The 23,438-nt window shown below is 37.7% G+C and overlaps 1 protein-coding gene across 1 annotated transcript; it reads right to left on the bottom strand.

Moving 5' to 3' along the window:
* Positions 1-1,164: 1,164 nt before the first annotated feature.
* Positions 1,165-23,223, bottom strand: LOC101881936 (mannose-binding protein-like). Its single transcript, XM_034061319.1, is given in 7 exon segments — positions 1,165-1,357; positions 1,359-1,454; positions 3,525-3,606; positions 3,609-3,635; positions 4,850-4,920; positions 5,366-5,544; positions 23,116-23,223. Coding segments are annotated over 7 exon segments (756 nt in total).
* Positions 23,224-23,438: the final 215 nt, after the last annotated feature.

Here is a 23,438-nt window from a genome sequence, read left to right as displayed (position 1 = left end):
CCATTATAGACACAGTCCTTTCTGTAGAGGTTTTTAGCTTACATGTCTTAAAATCACTGAAGGAGGAATTAAAAATCTTCTGTTCTTGCATGGTTGAAAACTTAAAGCCTGTGTGTAAACATTTTTCTTAGTTGCCAAAATTTCAGTATTGGTAACTGAGCAACTTTGTTGTTGGGGTATTTACCTATTCCTAGCTAATCACCTTCTTGTATTTCACTTGTGGTGCAAGAAGCTCCAATGAAGAAAATAATAAAAACCTATGGTATAACTTCTTTCACATGAAGGACCCATTCACATAAATAAGGGGTTTGCTGTTTTTCTGTATGAGCTAAATTCCACTTGGAGTACATTTCACCAGTAGGCTCAAGTGTTTAATTTCAGACAAAAAATTTCTGCTTCATTTACATTTTGATTTATATCTCCTGTAATTCAAATGACTGCTATAGCTTGCCAGAACACATCTTGTTCTCTTGTGACTGTTCCATTGCACACAAAGAAACCTCCCTGGGTGTTTTACAGTCTCATTCCTCTGTGTAGTTACAGCACATTTAATTTTCTTATCGAGGAAAAAAAAGCACAAAAATAGCTAAAACTTCAAAAAATAAATTATTTGGATGTCATTAATCACTTGTATACAATGCACCTCTGTACCCAGATGACAAATATCACTCTAAGTGATCATCAGTAATTTTTAGAACTACAGTAGAAGTGGAGTAGGCGCAAAGCCATGACTAAATACTGAAATGTGTGTATTCACTGTCCATTTTTTATGTGATAAAAGAACATATCAGAAGCAACATGAGGAGAGTAATCTCTCCAAGTTTACAGCTCAGCTCAAAAACATAATGTATAAAAGAATTTCATTAGTTTCAAGATTATTAAAAGCTGCTTCCCCCATGCTGCATTTATGAGGAACTCATAGGAAGGTACAAGCAGCCTGCTGACCATGCCATAGTTTATTAGCCTTACTACCAGTAAGATAAAATATAATTAATAATGGTTGAAAAAAATTAAATCTGTTTTTTATTAGGAGATTCAAAACTAAATGTCAAAGAGAAAGCAACTATAAATATACGCCAATTTTGTTTCGTCCAACCCACTTTTATAGGAACAAACTTCTGTCAGCCACATAACTGAGAGCAAAAACTTTGGATTTTCTTAGATTCACAAGCTCAAGAATTCACAAATAATTAAGGCATGTGAATTTGAACAAGTAATGTTATTCCATTTTCTAGAGTCCTATATTATTGCACTGTCTTCATTTTTTAGACTATTTGGTTCTTCAGCATTCCAGTTTCTGTAAGTTACAGCTCCTCCATTCAGATACAGAAACCTGTCTTCAGTCTGTTCATCAGAGCATATAACCCTGCTTCCAAGGTGTTAAGTGTTTTAAGGGTATATTTTCAGCCTTGCTTCTAGGAGAGGCAAGTGTACTTCCAGCTTTTGTGCAACAAGATTTTCAATTTACAGAAGTATCTTATTTTCCAGTGGAGACAATTTTCTTTTATCAATACTCTTGATATTCTTTAAAATCAAACCTAGAAACAAAAGTGAACATAGTTGTATTATACAAAAAATTGATCATGTAATAGCTATTTATCTGTATCGCAATTGTAGTTCAGAAGTAGCTAATACCAGCTATAAACAGACTATTTCTTGAAGTAGTAGGGAGAATCCAACAGAAGTCAAACAAAATAGACACCTGGAAATACGACACCCACACTTCAAGAAAACTAGAATTTCACAAGAATCTGGATCACCCGTCTCATTCTAAGGTTTTCCATTTCCAGTTCAAATAGTACTGCAGCTCTTGAATCAGGATCTGTAGCAATTCCAACTTAAATTGCAAGCATGACAAAATAGCTTGACAGATCAATTAAAATCATAAAAGGCAACTGAGCTGCAGATCTTCTGTACCCATCAGCCTTAGCACAGAAACCAAAGCTGAGGAGGTGTAACAGAATTCAGAGCCTAAAACAGCAGAGCAGGAAGAGGAGATATAGGTACAGCTCTAAAGAGGCTAGAAAACTGAGCCTCCAGAAAGCATAAATTATCTTAGGAGAAATGGGGAAGTCAAGCTTACATGCTTGACAGGCTTTCATGACAAAATATTGGAAAGTGAAGCTCTTGCTCATTTAGCAGATAAAACTGCTAGCAGCAATTCTTTTGAAACAGTTAGTCTTTAATGGGCAAGTTACTTTATTGTCTTTAACAAGTTTCTGGGATTAATGTTAAGGCAGTCCACCACTTTATAACAATGATATGAACACTGGGGCATATGCATAGTTAAATTCTCCTCTGGTGTTTTGGGAATGGTACCAGCACAATGCTCTTGTGGGCAGTGAACCATCACTATGATTCTGTGCCAGGTAAAACCTTCACAATGGTTTCAGACAGCCTTTTCTAGGGTGCTGACACATAAGCACTGATGAAAAGGAGACAGCTGAAGTGATTACTGCTACCAGCTGTTCAGCCTCTCTGTGCTCTTCAGTTTCTTGCCTCAATTTCAGGTTAGCTTTCAAGCTTTCAAGCTTTACACACAACTATGACTTCAAAGTTGTTATTTCTGCAGGGAAGACACCCCTTGGAAGGTATGGAGCTATATGATGATATGAGCTGTTCTACTGATGCTCATGATGCGGTAAATTGCAGCCTGTGTAATTTTCTCCTGTTAGTTTAAGAACATTGATGGACCTTGTGCTTTTCCTAATCCAGCATTTGTACCAGGGTAGTAGTGCATAGATGGGCTATTCTTTGAAAGTTTTTATATAGTATCTCTTGAGAAAGTACTTGCAACCAGGCTCAGGCAGACAGCATCTTAACCCATGTCTACTCATAGAAAATGATCTAGAGCCAAGGCAGTAAAAGAAAGGTAATACAATGCTTAAAGCTTGAGCACCCAGAGTACAGTAGCTGATCCTGCTTGTCTCTGCAGGTCGTTGGTTACTACAAGTATGAGTTATTTAGTAATTTATACTACACAACTGTCTCTGAGATGCTTAGCTCTCCTGTGACCTGGTGCCATGTGAGACAGCTATTTGGTTTCCAGAGCAGAAACCACAGGCCACTTTGCAGAGTGGTTCCATGGCAATTTTTCCCACTTGGAAAGACTCCTGACCAGGAAGATTGGGTGGGCTTTAAATTCTGCTAAATCATCTTCAATTCAAGGGTAAAATCACAGTTCTCAAAGGCAAAACACACATGTAAATGTTTTTAAATGAGTCAAACTTGAAGTAAAAGCCACATGAACAGGTAAAGAATGAAGAAAACCAATATTGTTTATAACATGAAATAGGGTGTTTGTTATTTCACTCGCAGATAACAATAAACTACTGACTCATTCCAGATTCTTTCCCCCCCAGTTATGTTGGTCAATTCACCTCCTATGTAACAGATGGGTTATCTTTCTGCTCCTCACACTTCTGGAAATCACACTTTTCCTCAAATGATGTTACAAGAATACTAGACATTAACACATATGTTTTTGTTTGAAAGATAAACTGAAAGGTTGAAACACAGATTACAGAAACATGAGAAATTTATTTCTTCTATGATCTCTTTCTTCCACTTTCTCTCCTTGAGGTCCTAAATCTCCTTTCATTCCTGGAAACCCTGTAGACCTCTCAATTCTTCTCCTAAAGTTCAATTAAAAGACAATTTTTAAAATGCTTTATAAGTTTTTCTCCCACTATGTTTTCTTAGCATTTAGAGAGAGTACCAAACACTGACTCTTTCCCACCCCCAGGAAAATAAAAATACCTCAGGAGAATTGTATTGTTTATATGGAAAGCTGCAGTTACTGGGAAATGAATTACTTTGATGAAAAATTCTTTACTATATCAACTTATGACACTGAAAATCCAATGAAATAAATGCCGTCTCATGTTATTTCAGAGGTACATGTGCTCTAAACCCAGAAACCCAATATACTTCAGCTGTCATCCAGTCACACATCACAGTATATGAGCTAGAAAATGAGCTAAATCATAAGGATACCTCTGAAGCAGTTTGTTGGAACAGATAGTGCTGGCTTTATTTATTTCAACTGTGAAATTGCAGAGGACATAGAGGGTATGTGGACCAGAAAATGTCTATACAGAATATTAATATATGCCAGTGAGAAACTTTATGTCATAGTTCATATCAGGAGGCATTGATAATGATGGGAGTTTGCTTGGAGGTTGAAAAGCAGTTATCTTATTCCAAGAGGTGTGATAGTATCTACATAACACTACAGACAACATAGTATACAGTTTCATACATACTTGTTAATTATTTGGACAGAAACTTGTTTGGGAACTTGGGAGAGCAGGTGACTTTGGTTCTACCACATGACAGAAATGATTTGCTGATCTATTTGCTGTTTGTAGCAGTGCATGAAAAAAGTTACCTAAATGACAAATCATACCTTGGGGGAATTCTGCTTCTGGGACTTGGCGAGTATGAAGCAATCAAGTTATGACCATCAGATTAGTAGACAACTCTTGCAAGCACAATTTCTGGTTTTGAGATCCATCCCCTGGGAAGGAAAAACAATAATCATTTACTAGGGTATTGTAGGAAACTCTGTACATGATTTAGTGACTAAACGGTACAATTGGGTTAAAATATCATTACATATCTTTTTTATTTATTTTTTATTAAAATCTAAGTATCTGGAGTAGCATTATAAATTCAGAAAGCATTTTCAGTGCCCTGAAATTGTGCAGAGCCTACAAAAGGCTAATGGTGCAGAAGAAAAGGAGAGGAGAAGAAAGACAAAATGAAAGGATGAAGGAGCCATGAAACAAGACTAAAGGGATGATGAGTATTGAAAATACTATGTTGCTAAATGGTCATAGCCCTGTACCTGGTTCTCCTTTGTCAGTTTTGGGACCACTTCTTCCATTTCTGCCTGGTAAGGCATTAACTGCAGGAGCACTGCAGGTTTACCTGTGTTCACTGAATTTGTTACCATCATCAGTGAAAGCCAAAATACCAAGCCTCTGAAAGGCAGAAGAGTAATTGCTAAGTTCACAGATCTGTGACAAATCAAGCAGAGTAGTTTAATAAATTTGTTTATATGATTTTAAAGGGCTGCTTAGGAAAGAGTTGCCTACATTGTGCAGGAAATAGACTCCCATCTTCAGGAAAAGACCAAAACCAAGGTATAGTGTCTGAACCATTTCATCTATCCTCTGATTGTGATCTTTATGTATGGAAACCAGAAAAGAAGCAACCAAGCTGATAAGAATCTGAAAATATCAAGGTGTAATGAAAATACCTAATATAACACAGCCATCAATCTCACTGTGCTGCAAATCCATTTCAATGTTTTGTTGACTGTATGTCTAAATTTAAAGAATTCATGCCAAATGAGTCATACAGTATCCCAGTTTGGGATGAATCCTGAACTGCCAAGATATTGTGTTTCTGCTGGGATGGGATGAATCCTGAACTGTCCAGATATTGTGTTTCTACTGGGACTCTTCTTTCCATGGCTATTAGGATTGCTGTATGTCTATACTTAGAGTGATTAAGCTGTTTCTGTTGATAGCATCTCCACTATAAGCAAACACATATATCTTAAAAAATAAAAGGCTTAAATAGTAGCTTTAAATAGTAATGATCTTCTTGCCTCCTAATTTCTCCTTTCAGACCTTGTATATTTATAAGATACATTACTTCCTCAGTATTATGCTTCAGAGCCAAAGTCCTCTTGGATTCTAGATTTGCCATATTTTGCTGCCCTCTTTGAGTGGAACAACAGTAACAAGCAGTAATGTCAAAAGGTAAAGCTCTATGTGACATTCTGACAATTTGCACCACAGTAATTGTCCTTTATTTTAATATGAGAGTCAAATCTGAGGTAATTATTTCCCATGTATTCTGTGTTTAACTCAAAAAATAAAATGAAATGACCACATATGTGAGTTGGCAAAATTTCAAGGTAAATAAGTTACATACTAAAGTCAATCCGCTTTATTTTCTATCAGTTCTACCAGTCAAAAGGAAAAAAAAAGCACTATTTGGTTGACAGATTGGGATAAGGAGAGAAAATAAAATCCAGCCTGAATTCAGTAAGACAAAACTCAGAAGAATGGCACAATAAAAGGAATTTTGAAAACTATATGTTAAGCTTTCAGAGAAGTCCACTCCCTACAGAGATTCAACCTCACACAAACCTTTGCTGGTTTGTCTGTCAGGAGCTAAGATGCATTTACTTCCAAAGTTATCCAAGTCTACCACCCCAAAATTCTATGAGAGCTGAAGTGCCTGTTTATGTTTGGCAAACTGGTGGCAGGGTTTCTTAACAATGAAATAATTTCCCAAAGACAGAAACGATAATTTGCACCAACAATGGTTTAGAAAAAAATCAAATGCTACAAAAAAATCAATGCTACAAATTTCTCACAAAAGTGGAATAAACCTAAGGGATCTGAAATAGAAAAAGTAGGTTTTCATAGACAGGTTTTGCAGTCAACATTTAATAGACAAATACTGAGAATCATGCAAAGTGTGGAACTTAATGACAGTCCTCAGGTCCCAAGGCTTACACAGTTGCAGACTTTATCAGCAGAGATCAGAATTAGGCCTTGAAAGATGCCATGAAACTTTTATATTTAGGAGGTAGCTAGTTCTGGAAGTCCTTTTTAATGAGATAAATCTTAGGTGATTCTTTCATTCCTCCACAAAATGTGCTTTAAGACATGATTCACCCAGTTCAGGTCACATCAATGAAGTGATCCTGGAAGATACAGCAAGGATCCCTAGTTCCTCATCTTGGAAGTGACAGCTTTGAGCCATTAGACTGAAACATGAGAGTCTGACAGCACAGGATAGCCCACCTGAAGTCAAGTATTAGGGAAAGTGCTTCTCAAAAGCAGGCATTACATTTATACAGAAAATAATCAGGCACAGAATGCTGTTGAACTGATAGATTACACCCTGCTACAGTCCTCCTCATCAGCTTGCTGTGCTCCAATAGGGCATTTTACAGAAGTCATTTTCAACCAGCATGTCTGCACCTGCAAGAGTTGCATGGCCTCAGTATGGTTAAAATACTTATCAGAGCAAAAGTTCTTATCAATGCCTTTACTTGATCAATGCACAGTAAAACTGTTATCACACTACTGGCTTCCCAGTGTAACAGAACATAGTAGAGAGGAACAAGGATGGAAACCTGCTGGATTTTTACCAAGAAAAAGAAAAACAAACAAAAACCTTCTATTTTTCTAATGAAAGCTGCAATTCTGTGTCTTGTTTTGGGAAGAGGTTGTTTACTTGCTTATCTCTGTCTTGCACAATCCTAATGATTGTTTACCTCAGTCTTACCACCCCTATTTACATATATTGCTTATGACATTCTGCAAGTGAGCCCTTTGCTCTTTGCATGGCCTTAGACAGATATTGGCCATGTTAAAGTACAAATTAACAATGAAAAAAACCATTGGAAAAACTGCAGGCACTGAAAGATGTGACTGTAAGGTCTTCCTGCTTTATTCAGTCAGTTTGATTCATTTTTTTATTAATAACCAAAGAGAGAGAAGGATATTTGAGGCTCTGAATTACTCCTGGAAAAAAAACTTAGCCAGATCAAATATACCCATTTTTGTTTAAAAATGGGCTGTGGGATTTAAAAAAAAACCAACAAAAAACAAAACACTGGGTGAAGGGGTATATCTTAAAACTTTTAAATAAATTGCTTGCTATTTGTCTTCCTATAATGCTGGTGAAAGTTAGTGGTTAGAATAAACTCAGCCAATCTTGTGCTGTCCAGCTGGCTATGGTACCATTGTGTGTGTATGTGAAAAGTAGTAAGAACTCTGGGGGATATTGTCATGGATAGCTCTGCAAAATTAATAGCATAAAATGTAACGCCAAGGAAGAGATGTCTTGGGCAATTTTACTTGCAGAAGATTTTCGTACCCAGAAGAAGATCTCAGATACCTCCAGCTGCAAAACCCAGTTCACAGTCCACATTCCTGCAGAAGTGTCAGGAGTGATTTTGCTCCTAGGTTCCCATTTCTGGGGCTGTTCTCTGAACTGGTGCCATCAAGCAGATATGTAGGCTGTTGTGCTGAGTTTGTATCTTTCCTGTTCAGGAACTAGAATAAATTTAGTTTCAGTACAAATAAAATAAAAACATCAGTTCAGAGCAGTGGTATTTGTCAGCCATAATTTGGTAACAACATCGTAGAGCCAACATAATTCAACTAAGATTTGAAATTAGAGCTTTTTGGGTTTTGTTGTTTTCGGTTTTGGGTTTTTTCCTATTAAGAAAGCTGAAATTTCCACACTGACCTTTGCTGTTTTGGCCAAGAAATAAATGTGGTATCAATATGCTCTGAACACATGGCATCCAGAGCACATCTAGTAACCTTGCAACCCACAAAAATGTCTGGTTTGTTGAATGTTTGTTGAACTTTCGTGAGCATTGCTTGGCTGAGAAGCAGCAGTATTAAGCAGATAGGATTCTCAGCAATTTCCCCACCACTAGGTTCTCAACAGGTCAGGACACCATCTTACTGAAACATAGTTTGTCACACAGTACAAATTTCACTAAGCTGTGGCAAACCCAGCACGTTTATATGCAGTATTCAAGCCTACAGGACTATTGTGAATTCCTGCACCAAGTGAGAAAAAACAAAAGGAAACAGAAACCCCAAAACATAAGGGCATGTGATTTAGTAGTCACAAATTACTATTTTTTCCCCCCACTGGATTTGTAATTTCATTTTCTATCTCCTTATTTCTATACAGCCTTCCCTTCCTCCAGAATGATTTGGTTCTTCGGATTCCCAATTTGAGTACCAAGTTCCTCGCTATGTAGATCCTTGACTGTACCTTCTTTCTGCACATCATTCATCTGGGGGGATGGTCTTATGTCTGGCTTCTCTTTGATATATGGTGAAGCTCTTTGAAGATTTCCTTGGAGATGCAAACATTTCAGCACATGAGAACACTTGGCTTTTGAAGTTTCAAACTTGCCTTTGGAGCCACCACTTTTGAGTATTCTTTACCAGCAGCAGTATCATAATGGAATAAAAGAAGTGGGAACTCTATTAAATTATTTTCATAACAGCATAGCAGGGTGACAGCTCCTAGACACTTGCAAAAGAATATATGGCTCTTAGAAAGATATAAAGTGGAAGCTGTCCTGTTCAGGATCTTTTTCCTGTGAATTAGTAGTGATTTATCCCTTTTCTGTGTAACCTACCATGCATCCATACTTTTGCACAGTAAGAAGGACGGAATTCTTAATCTATTTCTTTTCACTTGTCAGCCTACCACAGAGACTACATAGATGAACAGTTGATTCATTTTTGGGCTGAGTAATCCTCATTAATGATAAAATGTTTGGCTGTCCTGTGTCTACTCTGTATATTAAAAGCAAAGTATCAACTGCGTGTGAGAGGAGGGAATTTTCACAATGGGTCACACTAGGAACAATACCATAGTACTAATACTGGTAAGCAATAATAGGAATAATACTGTGATTATTATTATTGCAGAGTCTCACATTTCATTCCTGTTCAAAATTAGACAGCATAAGTGGAGTATATAATATTCTAAGTTTGTGTAAGAGAATGAGACAGTTCTAAGAAGAGAAGACCAAAAATCCCCAAACAACCTGCTTAACTAGAAGGAAGCTCTGTTTGAGATTCACAGAAAGTTCAAAATTCACACAGGTTCTCTCACTTGGGATACTGACTATTAAGCATGTATGTACTGAGTTGCTCCTCCTTTTTTGCAAATTCACAGACTGAGCTCCATGTCACCTGAGGTAAAAGTGATCTGATCTTTAAAAACATGAGATTCAGAATGAAAATATCAAGATGTTATTCTTACTGTTGCTAGTCAGCTGTTTTGCTTTATTTACATTGTAAAAGTTTGTATATAAGATCAAGCAGCTTCTGTCTTCACCTCCATAGAGATAGGCCAGGTTGGACAGGGATCTGAGTAGCCTGGTATAGTGGAAGGTGTCCCTGCCCATGGCAGAGAGGATGGAACTAGATGATCCCTTCCAACAAAAACCATTCTGTGAGTTTATGGTATAAGGGAACTTACTTTACACATTTGTGATGTATGGGCTATCCATCACTCAAGCAAAGTTTTTATCCACTAGACCACTTTTCACCCATCTCTTTGACTTTTGCAAAGAATACATTGTTTAGTGCAACTGGAAAACTAACCACAGTGTAAAATCTTAACACATCTCCACCTTAATATTTCAGAGCAGCTACAATCTTGTCCTAGATGAGAAGAATCAGGTAGCTAAAGAGACAGAGGATTTAACAGGATTTTTCTGCTCCAGCATATAAACATACAAATATAAATTACAGTGCTTCATAATAAAACCAGTTTACACCTTGACATTTACTCAACTGAATCAAATAAAAACTATGCTGATGCTTACATAGGTGTATGGTGCCAAAATATTCAGTGCTACATTGCTCTGTGCAAGAATAGGTTAAACTGCTTAAATATTGCCATCAAAAAGTAATAAAACAAAAATAAATGTCTTTCATACAAATTTCAGTGCACATGTTATAACTATTGGGCTAATGGAGTCTACAGGCTAATGGGGAATTTTTGTCCATTCATCTTGGCTAGGAACAGGACCCTTCTGGCTTTTCCCTTTGCTTTTCTTTCATCTGCTGTAAATGAAACATGACTGGAAGAGGGTTATTTTCTGCTCAGCCTGTTTCAAACACAGCCTTTTCTTGATGCTTATGTGCTCATAAAACACCATATCTGACTTCCAGCTCTTCATTGTAGCCACAATAGAAGATGCAGAATGGCGTCTTTTGCCAACGTTGAATAAGTTGTTCACATTTGACAACTGATTGGTCAAGTAAAGACTTGTCAAAGGTTTTCTTCATGTTGCAACAAAAATTTGTGAAGCAAAGGCTTCAGTCATGCAACAGCTGAGATTCATATACAGTTGAAGTACCAGAAGCTGTAAACACATTATGCTTCTCTATTTAAGTATAGTAAGAAATATTTCATGAAGATTGAGCAGATAAGAATCCAGATAGGAATCTCCCACAGATTTTGTGATACCAGATGGAGTCTGCTCACACTGAAAATTCTTTAATATTCACAGCAAAGCTTGTGGAGGATAGTGTAGTTACTGAGAATAAGGGATAAATGAAATTCCCTTTTTTTAATTATTTTTCTTAACTTTCAGAAGGATTTTGCTTTTCTCTTTCTTAATGATTTCAGAAAATACTCAAAGTCATTAGTAGGGTCTTCAGGACTTTCATTTGCATAGCTGATTCAGAAATAATATGGAAAGCAACAGATGCTAACTGGGAAAGCAAAAGCACAGCCAATGATGAATAAAGTGATCTGTAAGTGACCCCTCGTGGACAAGAGAACAATGTTGAATTTGTTTGCTCTATGTTTCTCAGAAGGGTAGTTTATAAATCGAACATCTATTACATCCATTCAGCTGAATATTGCCTAATATTATACCATAAAAAAAACATCTTCCACTTGAACCAAAGAGTATGTAATGAAAAAAATTGCAAGCTAATACAAGAATGGTCAAATTTTGAATCATGAATTTCAATAATCTTTGATAGAAGAGGGATTCTTGACTGTTGTATGTTACATTATATATATATAACATATTTTATATAAATATAATGCATCGCATTGACACTATACAATTAACAAAGTGAAGCTAGGGCAATATTTCAAGTAATATAAAACTTACAAGCAATTTCAAAGGGAACAGAGTGGTCCTTTAAGGGCATACCAGCATTTCCCAGATCAAATGAGGTAGTAGAATCTATATTTCCAGCACAAGCAGACTATTCATCCCAGGCACTGTACTCAATTTGAAGAACTTATATAGCTATATATTACAAAACAGAATAGCCCCCCAAGGACCTTCTCCTATTTTCAAGTAAATATTTTTAAAGATAACTGTAAGCTTGGGAATTCATTTTGTCTGGTGGGTTGAGCAGGCTTCCAGTGCTGGATTTTGGGGCCCATGTTTGCAGAGTGCACATACAGTCTGAGAGACCACAAACTTTACACAAATCTATGTAGGACCTCAAACTCCCTTTTCATAATGAAACCTACTTTCCCTTCCTACTGTTTCTTAATTTTCCCCTGGAGCTAAAATTCCAATAGCTTCTCATAGGCGTCTAACAATGGACATGGGAGATGGTTTGCTGTACAGAAATAGCATGCTGAAATTGTTCCCAAGGAAATCCAGTCTGTCTTGGCAACAGTTGTCCTGGCAACTAAGTCTCCTTGAAGAGGATGGTAGCCACTGATCTGTGGAAACCGATCAGTGAGGCATTTTTTTCAGACACCAGAGGGGCTAGGGAATAGAGCTGCAGAGCCCACATACAGAAGACAATATGAAAGCTTTGAAGAGCTGTATAGCTTTTGATATTGTACCTTACATGGAGACGCATGTGCTCATCAAGGCTAGCACTGCTCCAAGAAGGCTGAACTGTGCTTGTAACAGCCCAGCACCAGCCCCAAGCCTAAATGAAGCCTAAGGTGCTCAAACACTGGTCTTTTGCCTTGGACAGTGTTCCCTTGTGCAGCTTTCCCTGATTGCCTGTTACGACTTGATTGCTCTTTCTGCTAGAGTGACCTTACTACAAGTTAATATCACTCTGGGACAAAGCATATGCTATTTTAATTGCTGCTCATTCACCTATACAACATTTGCCTAGACTAAAATTAATAGAAACACAAAAATAAAAATGCCTTCTTCTCAGCACCATTTGAAAGCAAGTACGAGGTTCAAGAGCACAACACATGAAGCCTCACTTCGCAGACAAAGCCCAGACAAAGCCTTTTTCCCTTACACTCCCACCTCTGAGAGGCTTAATCACAGTTTGCCTCAATACCTACTGGAAATGTTATAAGTCTTCCAAAAGGTGAGCCTCACCTGGTCACAGCCATCAGGATGTCATGTCAGGACAGTGGCTGCAGGGACAGCAACTCTCCTTCGCGAGGAGAAAAAAAAAGCCTTTCAGGTGAGTGGTGCTGGTGGTGCTGCCTGGGCAAAGCCATGAAACAGAAATAAGTGATTTCATTTCCATGGTCTTGCTGTTCCTAATCTGTCTCTCTCAAAGAACATGTGTGACTGGAGACTATGGGTGACTGAATGATGAGCGAGGTGTTGAGAGCAGAAATTTAAGCTAACCGATTTGAAATGGATTAGTTAGAAGAAAGTACCTGAGTCCAGTCCAGCCCAAAAGGGCCAGGGTAAGGGTGAACTGGGCTGTTCCAGGACGTCCAGGTCCAGAAACAGCAGCATTTTCAGCAGTTTCTCAGGAACTGATCTGGAAACAAACATTACTGGTTTAGAAACATGACTTTGAAATAAATTTTTTTCCTTCTTATTATTTGTCATGGTTTATTCTACTTTTTAAACCTGTATGATATAAATCTGGGCATACTATTATTTTAGTCGTAAATATTTGGATACATCCATTGTCATAGGAGAAATGCAAAAGAGTTTATTAGATAATAGCACAACCATTGAAAGAATTCATATTTCCACAAGTAGCAGAAAAATGTTTTCATCACTTGACGCTTTTCTTTCCATTATCTGAGTGGTAAACTCAAACACAGTCAATGTTTCAGGAGGCCACTAGGCAGATAGACCCCTGAAACTTTCAAGGAGAGGAAAAAACCCTCAAGTAATAGATCATATACCCTGAAAATTGCATAATAAATATTTGGAGATGCATAAAATCCCATTTCTAAACTAAACAAGTAAACAACTTGAAAAATTGGCTCAGACATAAAAATTATGAACCAACTACAAATTGACTGCAAACATATTAAAGGCCTATATTTGTTGAAATTCATTATTCATAAGAAATAATTTTAACTGTAGTTATATGAAATTTATATTGCATAAACTTAAGCAAATACTTGTAACCAAAAGCTGATTTAAAGAATTAATGAGCAGTCCCTAAATAAAATTCTATTACTAAATAAATTCCTCCCTGATGTGCAAAGCCATATGCTTCCTTTAATATATATTCCAGTATTTCTATTAAAAGCTGAGCCCTGTAATACTGCATAGAAACAAACAATTTAGCTCTAATCAAGCTCTTGCTAAACAGAACTGCAGTGAGGCAAAGGGTCAGAAACCACTGTTTCTGAAATGTTCTTAAGGGATTTAAGATCACACCAGCAACACAAGCCAACTGTATGTTTATGCTAAACAGCTACATTTCTTCTCTAAGATCAATATTTTCTGAATTTTAATAAACAAATGAAGAGCAGGGGGAATGCATTCTTTTCACCTTTAATAAGTCACTTCCGTTGTCCATTACTGCACTCCTCTGGACAAAAGATTTAGCAATGAACATCTCAGGCTAAGAAATCCTGTAATATAATGTGGTATATCTGCACAGTTTGAACTGACTTGCCACACTGGCAGCATTATCATGCTTTTTAGAAGCCATAAGCAATTGGGAAATTCAGATTACATATGTCTTTTAGACAGCTGTCACAAAAACCTTTTCTATATGCTCTGATAGAACTACATCATCTGTAAGAAAATACAAATCTTTCAACAAGAAAACAATTAGGCATTATTACCAGTTAGATGGATGTACAAGCAATAAATACAACCCTAAAAAATATTTTAAGTAGGTTGCTTTTAATATCTTCTTTCCTTCAGCTACAAAACTTCTTCTTCCCTTCTCTGCTGACAAATATCTCCAATATAGGCACAGAAAAGCATGCCCACACTCCTATGTGCCTGAGTGACTATGTTTGTCTCTCAGTCCACAGCGTCTCTGAGCTCAGTGCTCATTACGGAAAAGCATGAAGAGTGGTTTTGATCTGTGCTGACTGCAGGAACTCCACTCTTCTGCACTAACTCTTAACTAAACATACTCAGTTTGCTGAAGCAATATCAAAGGAACACAAGACTTATCAAAAGAATAAATAACACACATTTACACATCTTAAATAAAACCAATGCAATAAAACAGCTGGCATTGTTCTTAGTTTTGTGTGGCCTTTTGCACTGAATTCAAATTGCCTGGTCTTTGTAGAATTTAAGTTAGATTTCCAATATGTGTATTTCCATGCCAAATTCATTTCCATGTCATTCCAGTAATCACTCCCTCACTATTTTCTGGTGTTCTTTAGGATATTATCTTTTAATTGTTCTGTAATATCTCATATTATACAGAAGCCTTAGTAAAACAGATGTTTTTGAACTGTTGGACATAATGACGAATGTCTACAAGTGAATACCTCCTTCAGTTATTAACCCCAAAAGTATCCTCCACCCCCCACTAAAATTATTACCTAGAGGAAAAAACTACTCTAGCTTCAACAGGTACATGACTTTAAAATCTGAATTTAATTAAAATACATATGCTGCTTGACCAACAGTTGAGACCTTGTAAGCTTTCTATTACCTTTTTGGACTGTGGATTAAGCACATTAATACAAATATATGACAGGGATGTGTACCACACTGGAACAGCTTGCACAGAGAAGTTGTGGCTGCTCCATTCCTGGCAGTGTTGAAGGCCAGGCTGAAGGGGGCTTTGAGCAACCTTGTCTAGTGGAAGGTGTCCCTGACTGTGGCAGTGGAAAGGAGGCACTGCTTTCTGTGCAAGTTTGCCCAATCAGGTTTTGTGAAGTTACCTGATGGGAAGAAATACAATAGTGAAAAGGTTTCAGTGCTACACAGTGGATTTCTTCTTTCATCATAAGATAATATACACAGGAGTCAATTTCCCACATATACTAAACAACAACACTGACCTAGATATACTGGAAATGTATAAATTATAATTCCAGGTGTGTCCTGGGTTCAGCTGTAGCAGTAATTGTTCTCCTTCTTTGTAGCTGGTGCAGTGCTGCCTTTTTGACTTTCAGCCTGGGAGCAATGCTGATAACACCAATGGTTTTAGTTGTTGCTAAGTAATGTTTACTCTGAACAAAGACTTTCTGAGTCTCATGCTCTGCCAGGGAGGAGGGGAAGCCAGGAGGAAGCAGAGACAGGACACCTGACCCAAACTAGCCAAAGGGATATTCCATACCACAGCACATCATGCCCAGTATGTAAACTGTTACCTGGAGCAGTTACCTGGAAGGCCCAGATCTCTGCTCAGGTCAGATGGGTATTGGTCAGCGGGTGGTGAGCAGTTGTATTCTCTTCCGTTGTTATTTCCCTTATCATTATTATTATTGGTGGTAGCAGTAGTGGTTTTGTGTTATACCTTAGTTATTGGACTGTTCTTATCTCAGCCTGTGGGAGTTACATTCTTTTATTCTCCTCCCCATCCCTCTATGAGTGGGCAGGAAGAAGTAGTGGGGGGGAGTGAACGTAGTAGGGGGGAGTGAATGAGCAGCTGCATGGTTATGAGTTACCTGCTGGGCTTAAACCACGACAAGGAGAAAATTCAGTTATCTCTTCTGAAATTAAAATCAGCCCCAGTCCTAATGCTGCATCCATTAAGAGGGGTTTCTGTAGTACACAGCAATTTCTATGTGCTGTTGTGTGGTGTCACAAATTTTACTACTTTGCTTAATTCCAGAATGTATTGAATTTATTGGAAAAATGATGATATTATATTTATAGCAGTGCCATGATGATGACTTAGTATTACCATAAGGTAAAGCAATTATGCTGAGTTAATACTGGCCTTATTAGAAACCTTGACTTTAGTCTCTATGATTAGCTAAGAAAGGAGACTCCTCTATCTGTAAATCAGCTGCTGTTTTATCTTGGTCTGTCTATCTTTCTTAAGCATCCCACTAACCATCTCTGCTGCTCTTATGAATTCTGTAAGGAGCAAAAGTGCAAAAATTAATTTCCTTTCTCCTTATGTTTGCATAGAATGACATTGACATTTTAAAAGATGTAAAGTATGGAAAGAAAGAGGAAAATATATTACCCAAATACCTGTCCTGTGAGGACAATGGGAAAATAAGAATTGTATGCAAGTATGGCATATTTGAGAGACATTTCTACCACCCTCTCCAGGCTGCTTACAGGGAAACCACAAGTACCAATGCGAAGCCATAGGGAAGCTCTCTCTATACCTAGTAGCAAATAAATTAGAAAATAATTGGAGAAGACCCTATAAAATTCAGAGACAGTAATAAAAAGATTTGCAAGAAATGGAGTAGAGTATATAATTACAGAAGACTCTTTTGGAGAGGACTAATACAGTGACTGATTTGCTAGGCAGAAGGGGCAAACCAGCCTCATGTTCTGCCGCTGAGGCTACAATGGTGATGCACCAGCTATTGTGGCTCCCTTATCTTCTCTGTTGTCCTCTTCAGCTGTCTGCTAGCACAGGGGAGCAAATAAGCCACAAGTATCAAAAAACTGAGGAAGGATTGGAAAGACCTGATTGCTTGAATCAGAGAGGTTTACATTTATCTGCCTAACTAGCTACAGTGAAGATGTAAATAATACTGCCTTAAGGACTGCTCTACAGGCAGCATTCTTGTATCCTTCCTTCAGGCAGAGTAAAGGATTATATGCCATTTCACAGCCTTCAGCAGTCCTCTCTTCTATACTGTTTTTTTTTCTTTTTCATGGTTTAATGCCTTTCTTGCAAACATCTTCATTTTCTGAGCACTCAGTCTCTTATGACACATACATTTGCATGGGATTTTTGTTTGGGTTTTTTTTTTTTCTTAACTTGCTAGTGGGAAATTTTCAGGCCTTTTCTGAAGTTAAAGTTAAATGTCCTACTTTTAGTGCTGTAGCCTTTCTGCAGAATTCAACGGGAGTCAGAATGATGCTTCCAATGTGTTGAGACAGCTTTAAATTTTCATATTGACTCCTTTAACAGAAGTATTCTTAGTTGTCTTAAAAATGAATAGAAATTCTTTGACTTTTATTAGTTTTGAGCATGTTTGGTAAGGAAGTTGGCTGAACATTCCCAGATAACTACAAAGTCCTAATTATTAGCAAAAACTTATATTAAAAAGAGTTCTTAAGTCTACAGAATCTCTCTTATTTTGGCCTTTCATTTCCTACTTGTTGATATTATAGAAAAAAAAATTATTATGTTTATAAATGCTTTCAGCTTTAGGGTAAAAGATTGAACTGGGCTATATATTATATATATTACATAAATATATTATATTTTTCCTTTAAAAAAGACATGAAGAATTCCTCTTCAAAAGCTTTTTGAAACAACTCCACCAGGAACAGATTTCATTCACTACCAGACCACAGCACATTTAAATACAGTAATCTAGAACTGAGAAATTCACTGCACAATACTTACTTGTGGAATATTCCACTCATTTTGTGTGGTGCTGTCATGTTCATCTAGCTTTACACCATATAATCATGTGAAATATGAAGATTTTATAAACCCTCAGATCGGTTGTGCTCACAAGGCTTCTATCCATACTCAGGAGGATGAAGTGGACTGTACTGAACATCATTTTAATGAAGAATACTTGAACATAGTTGCCAGTGAGACAAATCAAAGAAAGATGCTTTCTCTACCTGGATTCCTTTTTGCATTCATTTCTGTTCTTGTTGTCTTTGCCTGGCCACAGCAGGGTGTGGGTTTGCAGCAGTGGAGCTGTCACCAGGAGTGCTTGATCCTGGGACCAATGTGCTCAATGTTGGATGCAGCAGGAATGCTCAGTCTCATCTAGAAGACTTAATTGAGAGTTGCTCTCAAAGCTGTTGACAGCCTTAGGTGCTTATGTACCAGCTGTGGTAGTTACCATATATAGTTAACTTATATAGTTATATATATATTACACTATTATGTATTCCTATAATATATATATAAGTATAACATATAGTTAATATAGTTACCATAACATGACTATATTAAATCAAGATGGGCTGATTACCACTTTCCATTAAATACATAGCATGAGAACTCCTGGACAGCTCTTAACCTCTTTAAAAAAGAAGCCCTTAAAAAAAACTAAATGTAAAAACCATCTAAAATTTAGAAACCCAAAGTGGCAAACTAAGGTTTTGTCACATTACATCGTAAGGGCCTTGACACATAAGTCCTCCCAGATGGATTTCCTCTTGCTCATAGTTAAGAGTCTGTGATGTCCCCTGAGAATAAGAGGACCTCAGATAGGGCAGCTATACAACATACTTCAAAGCCTTTATTCTTTGACTGTAGGATGACAAGCCTGGTGAGGGCTTTAACTGATAATTATGGGGGTGTTTTTGCTAAAGTTCCTCTTTGAAAGCGAAGCTCAGCCTTATAATCCTGTCTCTTGACCTCCCTTTTGGTGTTTTACTCATTAGCTATAGCTAATGACCAACTTCATCTGAGCTCAGAGTTGCTCTGGATTTACTGAGTTTCTTCAAACAGAACTGCACTAAAATCCAGTTTACTAAGCTGAAGGTTTTGTAATCAGCAGCCAAAAACGATACAGACTGGATATGTCAAATATGCATTTATCTTAATGATAAACTGCTTTGTGTGAATGACACCGATGTAAATCAAGTCCAGAATTATAAACTCTCAATAGTAAAAAGATGATGCACATAAACATGCCTTCTGTAAAAAAGGAGGCCAGAAATATGAATTACTTTAGATACATTTAATGGATACCTCATGTTATGTTAAATTCAGCATTATTACACGAGATACATCATCAGAAAGTCATCTTCATAAATACAAACTATGAATAATAAGATAAATTTCACCTTTTCTGAATACAGTTTCATTGAAAGAAAGCCAAAATGAAAAGTAGAGACAGAGAGAGCACTGCTATTTACTCCGTAACTTTTTGTTGCTCTGTAGAAGTTTTAAGCAGAAGTAATTTTCAATCTTCCATTAGCCTGGTAAGCAGTTAGTAGCATGATCTCAAATTTCCCCACTATGCCACTTTATTTTAGGTACATTAGGTACATATTAAATAATCAATATAAAAAAGTTATCTTTTTCTTTTTTTCATAGCCAATAACTATATTGTACAAAGGAATAGCAGCTGATAGCTATTTAACTGATATGCCTACTTCATGGCATAATAGGGACCAAATGTATATCATAATCCGGCTTCCAGAGTATTTGATAATACTAGAAATAATGTCTGTGTAAGTTACTACAAGTACTTTGGATGACTTAAGTCCATCCAAATTCTATATCTAGGACTGATCAAATCTCTAATAAAAGCAAGAAAAATATTTACATGGACTATGACAGCTCTGAATCATACCTTTTTCCAAGTCAATTTGTTTGACACTGAAGAGTAGAACCAAAATCAAACAGAAAAAGATTTTTCTTCTGCAGTATATTCACCTCAGTTCATAGTCTGCAGGTCACATGTGGAATACCCAGTGTTCTTCCCCAGCCTCAGCTGTCATTTTATCATTTATTATATAAAATGGATATCTAATTATGGGCTGCTGTGGAAGACATTACACAAAGATGCCCATATCTATAGCAGAGAAGTGAAAGAACTGATGATGCTTCTTTTCAGTGTCATACATGATTTTTCCCCTGTAATGAAAATGCCAGGTTTTATGATTTCACTGATTTATAGCCTGGTGCTCAGAACTGTCAGAGCTGAATAATCAAAATATTATTAGAACTTCATAAGGCTTTCTAGCACAGATAGTCATTATACGACTTCTGCAGTCTTCTAATATTTCCACACGCATGGCAACGATTATTTTCTTGAGCCCTGATTAGCAAAAGCAGGACATGCTAAGTGACTAGCTCAGCTTCAGTATTAATATGGCCAAAGATCAAGGTTTTAAAAAGTGACATAGGAGATGATTTTCCTTGGAATAGTAAAAATAAATAAAAGTCTGAGCACTATACGAAGCTGGAGCCACTCAAGTACCCAAAAGTTAGGTCTTTTTATACTGTTTTTCAGAGCAAAATACTGACCTCAGGTAAATTCCCTGTGACCTTAAAGGAGGTAGAGCTTTAAAGGTTGCCCTCATATGTCTGGTTATGGATAGTCTAAATACAATAACTTCTACCTGTTCCTGCACGACATCCCTGTCTCTAAATTGGAGAGACATCAATTTGATAGGTACACCACTTGGTGGGTAAAGAACTGGCTGGATGGCCGCACAAAAAGAGTTGTGGTCAATGGCTCAGTGTTGAGCTGGAGACCAGTAATGAGTGGTGTCTGTCAGGAACTGGTTTTGGGACTGGTCTTCTTCAACATCTTTGTCGCTGACATGGACAGTGGGATTGAGTTTGCCCTCAGCAAGTTTGCCAATGACACCAATCTGTGTGGTTCAGTTGATACGCTGGAGGGAAGGAATGCCAACCAGAGGGACCTTGACACACTTGTGAGGTGGGCTGATGCCAACCTCATGAAGTTTAACCATGCCAAGTGCAAGGTCCTATACCTGGGTCAGAGCAATAACAGGCACAGCTACAGGTTGGACAGAGAAGAGATTCAGAGCAGCCCTGCACAGGACTTGGGGGTGATGGTCAATGAGAAAATGAACATGAGCCAGCTTCAGTGTGCACTTACAGCCCAGAAAGCAGCCGTATCCTGGGCTGCATCAAAAAGAGTGTGACCAGCAGGTTGAAGGAGGTGATCCTGCCCCTCTACTCTGCTCTCGTGAGACCTCACCTGGAGCACTGTGTGCAGTTCTGGTGTCTTCAACATTAAAAGGACATGGAACTGTTGGAACAAGTCCAGAGGAGGCCACGAGGATGACCAGGGGACTGGAGCACCTCCTGTACAAAGACAGGCTGAGAAAGTTGGGGCTGTTCAGCCTGGAGAAGAGAAGGCTGCATGGAGACCTCTTAGCAGCCTTCCAGTATCTGAAGCGGGCCTATAAGGATGCTGGGGATGGACTACTCATTAGGGACTGCAGTGGTAGGGCAAGGGGTAACAGGTTCAAACTGAAACAGGGGAAGTTTAGATTGGATATAAAGAAGAAGTTCTTTACTGTGAGAGTGATGAGGCACTGGAATGGGTTGCCCAAAGAAGTAGTGAATGCTCCATTCCTGGCAGTGTTCAAGTCCAGGCTGCACAGAACCCTGGGTGACATGGTTTAGTGTGAGGTGTCCCTGCCCATGGCAGGGGGGTTGGAACTGGATGATCTTGAGGTCCTTTCCAACCCTAACTATTCTATGATGCTACCTTCTAAAATCTGATTCAAATTGCAAGCCTGAATATATTTTTAATGTTTGTTACATTTATGTGTAGATCAGATCTTAAACTCCTTCTATTCCTTCCTTATATTATTTTCATATCTGATTTAGATTTAAAATTGTTTTCTTTTCAGTGATAATATTCTCAGTGAAACCTGCAGAGTTTCTAATCCTGCTTTAAAATTTTGAAAGACACTGCAAGTGTAGGCTGGTGTTCTAATGAAAAAGGAGTATGCTGTGAATTTATCACCTATCTTATGCCACTTGTGAATTCACTGACATTAAAGAAACACTGAGGAGACTACATTTTAAAGAAATATACTTTGACATGTAAGCAGCTACACCATGACAACAAGGTTGATGTCTAGTTCTTCAACCTTTTTGGAGTTTCGTAGCAGGTTAGCAGGCACTAAAACTCTGGCAGCTAGCTTCTTGTTAGTCAGAAATGGTTCTCAAATAAACTCTGCCAAAATTTTCCAGACAAAAAAAAGAACATTTATGACGATGAGAAAGGAGATACGCCAACTGTGTATTTTAATTTTTACTTATTACGCCTAATAGATATACATTAATATAGCCCTTGTAACCCCATGGTCTGATTCAAACCTGTCCTTTGTTCCCTAGTGTTTCATGAGCTTATGCCACAATTAAGTTTAACTGATCTGATTTTGTAATACGGATTCTCTCTTCTTCTGTATTCTTTTTTTTTCCTCACATCAAAAGAAAACAAAAATGAAGCACTTCTGTTACACCTAATCTAAAGACTCCAAATACCAGCAACTGCTGTTGTTTTTATAACTTGCTCAGCATTATTTTCTTCCAACTGTCACTGCCTTTCCTGCCTAAATGCTGGCATTAAGGTGCTTCTCACAAAACCCTGTTGCAGCTGCAACCAGCTCTTCACTGGGGGCTGTGATACAGCCAGCAAGACCAGGATCACTTGTTACACTCTCTCCCTGGTCTGGCAAAAAGGTTAGCCTCAGGCTTCTTTCCCATATATTCATCACATGCTTGAAGTTATTACTTCTAACCCAAAGCCTGCACTCACCCTCTCCAAGCATATTTTTGACCACAGCCACTTGGGTGAGCCCAGCTTCCAGCCTGGCTCCCTGGGTGGAGTGGGGCTCTGCTGGAGTCCCACCTCAGGCTCCGTCATTCCCCTAAGTCACATCTAGCACTACATCACAGGTATCCTGGCCTGTAACTTACTTCTTTTCTATCTGATTTTGAATCTTTCATTTGCTTTTGTTCTATGTGTTTAGCATGTATCACGGTTTATTTATCAAAATCCTTCATTCTTGAGCAACAATTTAAAACAGGTTTATAGCACCACATGGTATGAGGTAGTAAACCTTTAGATCTACTTAAAAA

Source organism: Melopsittacus undulatus, chromosome 4, assembly GCF_012275295.1.
Source record: "Melopsittacus undulatus isolate bMelUnd1 chromosome 4, bMelUnd1.mat.Z, whole genome shotgun sequence".
Taxonomy (NCBI): Eukaryota; Metazoa; Chordata; class Aves; order Psittaciformes; family Psittaculidae; genus Melopsittacus; species Melopsittacus undulatus.
The sequence above is the reverse complement of the archived record's forward strand: the minus strand, read 5'-3'. Positions and strand labels throughout refer to the sequence as shown.